The sequence below is a fragment of the Harpia harpyja genome, chromosome 3, assembly GCF_026419915.1.
Source record: "Harpia harpyja isolate bHarHar1 chromosome 3, bHarHar1 primary haplotype, whole genome shotgun sequence".
Lineage (NCBI taxonomy): Eukaryota > Metazoa > Chordata > Aves > Accipitriformes > Accipitridae > Harpia > Harpia harpyja.
Genome location: NC_068942.1, coordinates 43,745,220 through 43,757,340, shown reverse-complemented (window position 1 = coordinate 43,757,340; position 12,121 = coordinate 43,745,220). Strand labels below are relative to the sequence as shown.

General features: G+C 39.9%; 1 protein-coding gene across 3 annotated transcripts in view; it reads right to left on the bottom strand.

Annotated features, from left to right (window-relative positions):
* Window positions 1–338: 338 nt before the first annotated feature.
* The window catches only part of MAP3K9 (mitogen-activated protein kinase kinase kinase 9), a 65,975-nt gene continuing 54,192 nt past the window's right edge, over window positions 339–12,121 (bottom strand). For 2 of the 3 annotated variants that reach the window (XM_052782313.1, XM_052782315.1), the window contains 2 exons: window positions 7,543–11,120; window positions 339–7,501 (listed from right to left, as the gene is read on the bottom strand). In XM_052782313.1, the coding sequence (XP_052638273.1) occupies window positions 10,639–11,120 (482 nt within the window). In that variant the 3' untranslated portion in view covers window positions 339–7,501; window positions 7,543–10,638. The remainder of the gene's footprint in view (window positions 7,502–7,542; window positions 11,121–12,121) is intronic. The other variant, XM_052782314.1, reaches the window with a different exon arrangement.

Here is a 12,121-nt window from a genome sequence, read left to right as displayed (position 1 = left end):
AGCTAACAAAACAGAAATATTAACCGCAATAAAAAATGGTATGCAATTAATTACCCTGTTCAGAGAAAAGCCAGAAGGGGGTTAGCAGACAGGTACTGTGTGCCAAGACTGATACTAAGCTGTCCAGGGTTTCGTAAAAACAGATTTCAAAAACCCTATGGAAGACCCAGAGCTGGAATAGCTGATCAGAACCAAGATACCTAGCAAAGAAAAACAAACTTCTTGTGACACTGGGAAAAATGCTGAATTCCTCAGAGTAAGGTAATGCCACTGCTATTCTAAATATCTACTCAAAATTATTTGAAGCACAAAACCAAGAACTCAAGGCCTAAAGACGATCACTTTTATAACAGTTTTATTCAAGTCTGTGTGCTCTAGTGTTGAGACAAGGCCTAGATCAGCATTACACTGTAATACAATAATTTTAGCCATTGAACCAAGCCTGCTTGGCATCCTTGGTTTACAATTTACAGTACATCCAAAAAAAGAGCAAAGAGAAAAGAAATCCCAAAACGCCAACAACTTTCATTAGCTCTTTGCTTCGCTTAAATATTGTTCTATAACATAAAATAATTTAATACAAAAAAGAACTGTAATCCAAATACACATAATACATCGACACAGAACAGAGGAAAGATACAGTAGATTATGCACAAGAGTATTCAGTTGATGTGTTACCTACAGTGAAACAAACTGGACATTAATATAATTTAACTATTTAAGCCCAAGAGGGTCAGAGGCAACAAGTCCGGGTCACAAATAAAGCTTTTTTAAAAATAATGCAATCTTCTTTTCCTCTAAGCTTACTGCTGTACAGAAGTTAAAGGAAGGCTCCAACAAATCACTTAATTTGACAACATTTCATCACACAAACAAGAAAAACTTGGTGGCCTCCGTTATTTTACTCAACTCTGGGGTACGTTACCATTTGCTAATGTAACTGCTTCATTGCAGGTTCTTCGGGCAAAACATACCTTCAGGTGCTACTTCCGTAGCAAGAGACTTTTGAACACCATGAACAGAAGAGAAGACATACAGAGGTCTCCAAATACAGACTGAAATACTTAAGTTGAAGATGAATCCCAGTCCTGCAGAGTTTGGAGTTCCTTACGAAGTACCCAACACCTTCCACACAGTGATTTCAACACAAGCAGGAACTACCCCATACCTCAAAAGAACAGACATGGGGGCATGATCTTACACTAGAGTAATCTACTCACCTGGTTCTTCAGATTTACAACATTGTACCTAGGAAAGTCAGGTCACTGATTTTTGCATCTGGCTTTAAATAGAAGCAGGAGCAGATCCACAATTAATAAGGCAAAAGAAAGAAGTAGCTTATAAAAAGAGGGAGGAAATACATTCTCTGGCTGAGAAATTCTTGGACTTTCAAAGCCACAGAAGAGACATTGTTAAAAGCACAGGTATTTTCCCTGATTTTTTCCACCACTGTTGCCCTGACCACTCCATATAAGCCTCTCAACTTAAGTCCGGCAAAATATCGCAGATATTTCCAGCTTGCCCTGAATTTCTGACAAAGAAATCATATATACCAGCACAAAGTGCTGCACCAACAGCTGACAAACAAGAACCCTAGAACTCTAGTAACAGTGGTGGATGTTGATTCACTGCTGAACTTGTCAGGTCTGTCCACCAGCCTGGAGGGATGCATTTTTAAAATGAGAAAGAACACCTGAGAAAAGGCCTCAGGTTAAACTGACATTTGCACATACAACCTCCATGCACCACTTACTGCCCCCTTTACAGCTAGTAATCTGCTAATGTAGAAGTTGTTGCTCCTTCTTCCTGTGTCAGAAAACATTCTCTAAGCTTACCCTGTTTATGGTAAGAATTAGCAGTCAAATAGGCATGGCATGTGCAGTCATGGAAAGGCCACAAGAGTCTGCAATCAAACCAGTGTGTACCCAGAGGCTTGTGAAGGAACTCTTTCCTCTGACAATCAAAGTACAGAGCCTGGTCCTTCACCATTAATCTCTACAGGACAATTCCCCAATTTAGATTAAAAGAGCTTTGCTGAATTGGGGTCTCATGCATTTTGACCCACAGATAAACATCACTGAAGTCAGTGGAATGTAAGTATGTGATGAAGAGCTTTCTTGAATTGAGGCCTCTTCCCTTTTAACTTGAAAGCTAATTACGCTAAATATGAACTTTTACTACTAGATGTTCTTGGCTTTACATGGTTTCTTATTATAACTGCCAAATGAGGGGCACTGGTGCCTACTGACGTTAAGTGGATCTAGGTATATTCTCCACTTTGAATTTAGCCATCCCCCAAAGAGACCTATGTTGCACAAGAATGGATTTTACTCTCTGCAAAGAGCACTAGCCAAACTCAACCATTCAACTGGCAAAGGCTCGTATGCTTTCTTTTTTTCTTCCTCCCCCCCCTTTTTTTTTTTCTGTGGCTTTATTCTTTACGGTCTAAGATTTCTGGATGTTATGGTTGTCAAGATATCCTTGAAAACAGAGCAATGGCAGAACTGATGCAGTAACATCTGCTTGAGATGCAGTGTGAGAAGTCAGCTCAGAGGTATTAGCTGCCCTATTCAAATACAAATGCTAACCCTGTTGACATTGTAAGAGCTGCTCACTAAAGCATGCAAGATAGAAGAACAAGCCTACCCTGAATATCTGGGCAATCAGTTGAAGGTGACAACTCATTTCATGACACAGACTGGGCCTGGGAGAAAACACATTACCCAAGTCGAGAAGTGGCCACATCCACAAATTCCAGAAGAACCTCAGTTCTCCTCCAGATGTAGTTAAACTCAAGAAGCTCAGTGTGCAACTGAGCTATGCCAAACAGTAATCAGAGGCCAGGGTTGCTCCGAAACTCTATGAGAAACCAAGTACAAGGGTTCCCAAAGAACTTGTACTGAAATGCGCTGTTAGCAGCATTCTTATCAATGAAGCTTGGAAAAACACCGGCATGACTTCCTGCTCCATTAGAACCTCTACTGGTAAGAGAGCGAGACACAAAAGCATCAGGACATGGCTAGAACAATGTTTCTTCTTTCTCAGACCTATATGTCTCTCTTCAAGACAAGGAGGTTAGCTTTACCCAACCTCAACATCTGTTCTTGAGAAAATGCTAAATTGGAACAATCAAGGTAGAACAGGGAGACAGTGTCAGTCACTCTGGTCTTATGTTGGGGTTTCAGCCAACAACTTTCAAACACAATGTAGGTTCTCACTAGCTATCCTGGAAGCTAAAATTTGAGCGTGGAAAAAATACTAGAAAAGTATTTCTGAATAATGAAGGGCCTTTCTTCCCCCCCAACATGATTATTTTTCAGATAATTTATTTTAAGCAAATAAAACTTTGGCATTCCTCCTGCAGATTTGTTCTAAGCCCCCTTTTGCTAGCTGTGCATCCATCTGACCCATCACCTACAGATCTAACGGTAGCCCACTTCAGGCTGAACTTATAAATCCACTACACTACACACTAAAAATGTGTCATTATTTCTTAATATTAGCTATATTGGGCTGTCTGCACATTATTAGCACTCAGATACAATAAGGACTGTATTAGGATCTGACACATTAGGAAAACAATACTGCAAATACAGGGAAACAATCAGGATTGTGTGTAGGTCCATTTTAAGAGCACATGAGTTTATTTTTAAAAAATCTGTTTTCAGAAAACAGGCCTTCACTTTTAAAAGCAGTAGTGACTTATACAAAATCACCACCTTTTGGTCTGTGGACAATCAGTTCTTCCACAGGTCAGAAACCATCAAGAAAAAATGCCCTGCCTTGTCATTTATTATTTTGGAGACATACATAGTAAAAGCAAGTATAATCTTAACTTCTAAAACTGAATTGCTGGTTTTATTTTTCCATCAGGAATTTGCATGTCAAAGAGCCAAATGCAAGTGTTTGCCTCTGTCCTCCCATCATCCCAGCCTCAACTGCCTACCTAGAGCATTTCTTACCAAAACTCACGCTTTCTTCCCATTCCAGCTCTACAAATGAGGTAGCTCAGGGTAAAATAAACCAAACCAACCAGAAATTAAGTAACTACATATTCCTCAAATTCTTCTTTAGGACCCAACTTACCTACAATGCCAAGAGATTACCAAGCAGCTAGTCCCCTCTGTCGTCTGACTGCTTATTACATTAAGAAGGGTAATTTCACTCTTTTATTTGCTATTTCCTGCCAACCTCCGCTTTCACTTCTCCCAGTTGTATCTTATGTTTCTAGCTTGGAAACATTTTAGGTCAAAGCACACCTAAAACATGTATTGGTTTCTGTCTTAGGTCCCCAGGTACTTTGGTAACAAGAATTAATAACTGAAAAAGATGGGATAGGGGCAGAATTCTAATCAAGAGATAAGGAAAGCCAGTGATAGCGTACTTCTTTCCACAGGGGTGTACACACATCAATAAATGGGAGGACATTAAATGTTTACTGTGCTGGTATTTGGCCTGATGTGTGATGAAGAACACTACAGTACTGAAAACTACAACCAGGAGTTCCCTCCAAAAACCAACCTCAGGCCCTAGCAAGGAGGCATGTGAGATAGAAGGCACCTAGGAATACAGGACGCACCTTACAGATACATATGTATTTCACAGGCTTAAAAAACCAACTAACCAACCAAACAACCCACTACCAAAAAACCAAACAGTCCAAGAAGCCATTCGCAGTAGGAAAATGATGTTCCTGGTCATTTAGAACCAAAGAAAAAAAGATTTTTCACTCATGTACAGAAGGACATGAAATGTGTTTCTTGTATACAAACATTAATGAAATGCTAAAGACTTTCCAGTTGCAAAAAAAGGGAGATCTTTGTTAGAGAGGAACAATAATAATTCTGGCAGCTACACCACCTAGTCACCAGTGGTAAATTACCTTTTAATCAAGCACACACACCTCTTAGCCTGGGAATGACTATTTTTAACATACAAAAATAAAACTGATGTAGATAATTTCAGAAGCTGTACTCATCTCTGACCAATGGCAAAGCTGCTTAAAAAAGCAGAGCATGAGAAAAAACCAAAAGCAAATGCACATTTTAACTGCAGCATGTGACCTTCTACTAGCATATTCAATAGAGGGAACAGCAGCAGCAGCCATAAATGCATTTCCATACTGCCTTGTGAAATTGTGAAAGTAGGGCTGAGGAAATAGTAAACGTAAGTTCTTCTTAAGACTCTCTTGTTTGTTAACCACAAAAAAAAGGAAAATCTAAACCACAAACTGTATTGGAAATAGAGAAAAAAAAGACAAAAATCTGGTTAAAGATCCTTTCTATCCAGCTAGATACAATACCACTGTCTGTGCAAAGCACCATATTCTAATCTTACAACAGGAAACTTAATAGAAAAACATAGGAAGGCATTCTTTCCTAAAGATATCTTAATAATATGATCAACCAAAGGTTTATGAAGTCTGAAAGTTATCCTCTGTGACAGCATGAGTATGTTTTGGTTCTCTTTGCACATGCATGCTGTATTTATTGCTTTTTCGCAAATAGGTTTTAACACATGCCTATACCCTCACTCTTAATGTCCAGTTTTACCCAAATTACAGCCTGAAGTGGATTGAGTTATAAATATGGAAGCTAAGAAACTGTTCTGCAGCAACAGGATAAGGATCAGAAATCTTCATTTCTAAACATAGGCGTCCTTGTTTCATACTAAAAAAGTGAAGCCAAAAGGAAGACCTGTATCACTATGCGAGATATAAGCCTCCTTATTTGCCATAGAGTTGGTAAGAGTTCTTGAGACTATTTCCAAAATGCGTGGAAAAGGTTAGAAAGCAATAAGCACTTTTTCCAAGAAGAAAGGTTTCAAAAAAACCCCAAAGAAACAAGCCCATTAATATTAGCCTAAAATTACTTACAAAAGTAACAGGCTATCACTGAATTTTGGGATACAGTATTAGATTTGGTTCCATACATCTAATGGGACTCCAGCTCCCATATTCATCCCACAGAGATGAATTAAGTTTCAAATAAAAGTTAAGCTCAAGATAGAAAGGTGACTCAAGATGGGAGGTTTCCTGTGATTTTGTATTTAACAGAACACTCCAGATGGCAAAAACCTTTCTTTACTTGACCATTACTGCCTCACCTTCAACAGAATGAGAAGTATCCGGTTTCATGGCAATATCGAAGTAACATCTCTATGCAGTATTGTCCAGAAAGTCTTAAGATAACAGCATGCTATGAAGAGGAAGGCAACTACTCCCATTCCTAGAGGTACAGAAAAATACTTCATCATAAAAGCATGCCAAACCAGAACAGGTCTTTCCACATTGATAATGAAAAATTCAGTTTGAAAATACTCATTTTGTTAGAAAACAGTTACAAAAAGAATATTTTCACTGAGGTTCCCTGCTCCGTACTGAATATCAACCCACTGCAATAATAACCTGAAGGAAAAAAAATACCTATAAAAAGTTACATTTGCACCTCTGAAAAGGATTGAAAGGAGGTAAGATGTACTTGCTGGCAGAGCAGAGCATTGTACAGTCCATAGGAAGTAACAGCATTAGAAAAAAACCCCATAACTATTATCACCCTAGTTTTGACACAAAAGCTGTCTTCTCTCTACCTGTCCCACACTCACTTTCTGTGAAACCAGTAAAAATTTATCAAAAAAATTTGTGATTTTTTGCACTGGTTGCTATCCCTGTGCTTTCCCCCCAATTTTACAGGAAAAACAAACAGGCTACAAGGATAGCGTATTTTAAAGGGCTGGCAAACTTTTTTCTATTTCCTAAATCAGCACATCTATTATATAAATTAGTGATATATACTGCCAGCTGACTATTTAAAAGAAAATACATAGAAATTTCTAGACCAGAAAAATTTCTCTCAGCAGCAATCTTACTACTATTACTATCAGTTAAAAATTTGTCACTTCCTCTTTGTGAGCCCTGTAATTACTGTAATACATTTTACCCCATTTTTTGTCGTTATATTTCAGACTGCTCAGGGATTTTGTGCTCTCATGTTCTCTTTCTCAGGAAAAAAAAAGTGCAACTTATTCAGATATTTAGGAAAGAATACATTTATTAGAATTTTTTTATAGCAAGGTTTTCACCATCTTCCTCAAGAATACTGCTAGAAAGGTATGTCAAATCAACAATATTCTGAAATTTTTATCTCCCTGATAAATGGGAATACTAGTAACCAGTTAAAAAAAAAAAAAAAGAAAAAAAAAAGTTTTGTGAGCTGACAGGCTCATATCTTCTCAGTATCTAGTGGACTAAAGTGAAGCACTCCTTTGGAGATTCGGAGCACCTCAGCTCCCACAACTGGGAAGGAAAAAACCCAACAGATTAAGAAAAGAAGAGAAATCAAGCCAGGATGGGATAGATGGGTATAGGGAGAGGTTATGAGCTAGCTTAAACATGCACATAGCCCCTGGGCCTCAGGACACCATTTGCGGATGCATAAGGTAAAACACCCGACAACTCTTCGCCTTGAGAACCCGCTCTGCCTGTCAAAGAATAGCCCACAACCTGCTAAAGCCCACTCTGCCTGTCAAAGAATAGCCCACAACCTGCTAAAGCCAATAGCTTTGTTTCTACAACAGACTCCTCTTGCCTGATACCTCAGGTTAGCCACAGGGCTCCCAACTGGAAGACAGTTATGGGTTGATGCTCAGACTACCTCATTTTATTTCACATGCTAGATTCAACTAAGACAATTGCATCCAAGGAGTGTTTAAAGAAAACAAACACCAAACATTATGCTTCTACGTAGTCTTTCTGCCAGCTTCATAGTAGAAAATATCTAGACTGGAAACCCTGATCTGGACCCTTGACTCCCTGTCATCTGTCCTACCCAGGTCCTTTGATGTAGCAACATCCATTTGGTGTTAGGGAAGATGCTCTTTGGAGCAAAACACTTCTAATAGGTCAGCTACACACCACTTTCACCAAGTGATTATCTAAAAGGGAGAGAGGGGGAAAGGGTTTTGATACTCCATCCTCAACTTTCCTAAGCAAAAGAACAACTTGGCTTTACAGCTGTCTTGCCTGCTGGGAACTTGACAGAAACCTTACAGTTCATTTGGTGAAAGCAACTGGCCAACTATCAGGAAGTTTAGTGGGCTGAGTTAAAACAACGTGACCTAGAAAGGCAACCTCCCATTCCATGCAAGTAAATGGATTTTAAAAATCTCTGTTCAAATGGAGCTATTCCAGGTAATATCTTCGCAGAGCAGATGATGCTTCCTATGACATTTGTAATAATACTTTTTGGATAGAAAACATTGCATTTCAGAACAGCTGATCCAGTTTTGTTTCAGACTTTTTAAAGTGGTAAGGGAGACTATGAAATATAGATAGTTTTAATCTCCTGCTTTTAAGTGCCTGTGACACAGCCTCTGACTGGGCTTTCCTTGAGTTTGTTTCTATACCACAATCGAAATTAACCATCTGTTTAGGTGGGGTTTACCTTTTTTTTTTTTTAGTTTCTGGATCACAAAAAACAGAAAGCAAAAGGCATGAACGCTTAAGAAATCAATAATGCTAAAAGTCTACATTTAACAAAAGTGTCAGAAGTGTAAGTTTTCTTTTTAAAGTATCTTAGCCCCACATCAGAATACCTTGCCTACCCAGTCAACAGTCTGTCCAGCTTCAGCAGCTAGTGTAGCATCATTAAGTCTAGCTCTGGAGCATTCAATGGGGGAGGCAGCAAAAGGTAATTCTGCCATTAAACATGTTTCACGGAACGTGATAAACAAGAAATGTGTGACCTTTCTAAATGAAAACATACCAGAATTGCTTGAAAAAAGGGGTGCACTTGACTAATGGCAACATACTGGTTTTAGCCCTCAAACAGAATTAAAAAAACCTTACGTACAGTACTTCCTCACACATGCTGGTTTTTAACGTCAGGTTACAAACATCTAAACACACAGGTTCTCTGTGCTAACAGCTGCGAGAAAGTATTCGGCCACACTGCCTTCACAACAGGACTGGACTGCCCTAACAGGTTGAGCACTGCGTTGGCAGCACTGTCAAATCAGTTACTTGCACCCAAATGGTCAGTAGATTAGCAAAATGAGCACAGATCTGCACAAAAAGAGTGAACAGATATGCTGTACCCTGCAATAAAGCAGACTACCCTATTACACTCATATAAAGGCCACATCCCTTATTTATAATGCCAAAACTGGGGAAGAGTGAAGCTCTCATTAAAGCCAGTAAGATATACCTGCAGATGCACAGACACACCTGCAGTCTCTGTACAGAAAAGCGTGAGCATAGGCACACCCTATTTGTGTGACTTCCTCCTTCAAGACAGGGGTCTGTTCTTGCTCCAGAGTTAGGAGTTTTTACATATTTGGACAAGAATAAAGGTTTACATGTCTATAGTGCCTTTCACTCAAAGATCTCAAAGGACTTTATACCTATAACATATGTCCCAACCCCTCCCCCTGTGAGGTAGGTATTATTCCTATTATTTACAGATGGGGAAATTCAGGCACAGAGGTTACATTATTTGCCCAAGGTCACACAGTGAGTCAGTGACAAAACAAAACAGAATCCAGATGTCCTGATTCCTGTTTGCACAATCCAACTACTAACAAGCCTCAATTTCAAAAGAACCTTAAACAGGTATCAGTGTGCATAAGAACAGTCTTGGGTTTCAAGGGCCACTCCTAAAAAGCGTAAGAAAGGAGAAAGAACAGCAAGAAAAAAAGCAAGGGGACACAGAAGTTACTGCTGCAAGCCAACACAGCTTTAAAGAAAGAGTGGCTGCTAATTCCCTTCCCAAAGCAGAGGCAGCTCAACTATGAGCCTGGGGTACAGGGGATGGGAAAAGGAAGCTGATGGAACCAAAGTCTGAAAGAAAAAAAGCAAGCTAGAGTAAACAGCCATAGCATAAGCCTTCATCTTTTTGAAAGCACAGGGTCATAGAAAAATAGGGCTGAGAGGGACCTCTAGAGATCATTGAAGTCCATCCAACCTGCCTTGAAGCCAGGATCAACTACACCTACTCATTCCCAATAGTCTAGTTAGTCTGTTCTCAAAGACCTCCATCAGTGGAGATGCCATGCCCTTCCTCTGCAATCTGTTCCACCTTGCACTATCACATGAGCAAAAGAGGACAAGTGAGTCCAAGATAGCTACTTCTGCTCCTTCAGTGGGGGTACCATCATTCCCAGGCCTATCTAATGATCTGAATACATTTCAGAGAAAGTAGTCTCCAGATATTTACTTGCTTCTGTTCTGGATTCCTTGGGAAAACATCAAACACTGGGGTCTGCTGTAGTGTAATATTCGAGTTTTGAAAATACTGATTAATACCAGGATAGATACCAATATACTTACTGCAAGTGCCAAATCCTACAAGGTCAGTAACAAAGACTTTGATATGATAATTTTAGCTCATTGCAGATTCAAACTGCAATAAGAGGGCAGGGAAGACTACAGAAAAACCCCACAGCAAAAGTCAGCAGCTCAGAGTTGTCAAGTTTCATCCAACTGCAGACAAAAATCAGGCAGTCGAACAACACGTGTTCAGCAGAGGCAGCACCATATGATCTCTGTAGCATCCCTCCATCTCATCTGTCTTCAAAGTGCATTCTCAGTGCAAAAAGTAGGATTGAATTTAGAGGGGCTCACTGCCCCCAGCGGATTTCATACTAAGACCAGAATTCTTGCTTGAGTTCATATGCTGCAGCTTTGTGTGTGTTAAGTTCACTTCTGCATAGCGGAATGGTGCTGTCCTGGCTCTGCCCCTCAGCATCTATGTCCAACAGTGTCCGCTCCTCTACAGGAACACCCACCTGGAAAGGAAGCAGTGCAGGCAGTCCAGGTCTCTCTTCTACAGTGCTGCTGCTACTAGCAAAACAAGAGTCCAGATTGCTTGGAGTATCAGTACTTGAACTGTTGGCAGAAGATTCACCCTTGGCATTGCTGGGTGACACAAACCACCAGGGATCAAGCCGCTGCCGACTGGCTGCAGGACGTGGCCGGGGCAGGAACTCCAATGTCTTGGGTCTTTCCAGTGTGGAGTCCTGCTGTGCATTCCATCGTCTCGGGGTTGGAGGAAAAACAAGGTTGGGGTCTGGCAGGCGAGGGACCTCATTGGGATCTCTACTTGGACTAGGTGTTTTTAACACACCTATCCAAAACAGAGAACGTAAGAGAAGAGGGAAACATGTTAGATGTCACTGCTAAATGGTTCCAACAGATCTTAGTTTATTGTATATAAACCATGAAAACATTTTCAAAGCAGAAAGCCTCCATTCAGAATCTAAAAATTCCATGTCTTCAAGATTACACCAATCTGAAGTGAATAACTGGCTTCTTTATCCCTACACTGTCCTTAACTCATTGCAAGACAACTGTTTCACTGACCTAGCACAAGCAGCAAGTTTTGTTCATTCTCTCATTTGCTTTCTTCAATTTTCAGACTGGAGAGCATGGATTTGACCTCCTACCAGAGGTGAGGACTCTCCAAATCCTTTGGAGGGCACATTACCCATTAACAGCTTGAATGGATCAGGGAGACCCTTGCACAGCAGGATATGTGACACGTGTTTGCAGCAAGCAGGACCAGCTTCCTGGAAGAGCCATTTATCACTACCTACTGCAGATGCTTCCTAGTTTGTTTTCATTTAAGGGTAGGGTGGGGTTTGGCTTTTGTTTGTTTTTTAAATGCAACATAAATTTTAAATTTTCACGAATACCATTTTAATGAGTATTCTCAGCTGCATTAACCTACATTTTACTGCAGACTGCCATTCAACAGACAACCTCACATTTTGTTTTACCATTGGGAAAAGTCTAATTAAATCAGATTTTAATTTATTATTCTAGTCCTTTTTTTTTCTCTCTGAATTACTAGGGCAAGAAAACAGGAAAGCATTTTTTAAGTTATCAAGTCACAGCCACTCCTAAAGACTGCAACGGTGAGAACACTACCTACCCAGGAAGATCCCTCTTGCTTACAAAGAAGTAAGAGCAACAGTGGCACAGCCCCAAACTGCTTTAGAGGTCCAGTTTTCACTGCCTTAAAGATGAGAATTTACTTTGAAATTGTAACAGCAATACAAACAAGTGTATAAAGGCAATGGAGATGGAATCCCGAAGACCTGCTAAAAATGTGCCATATATGTACTT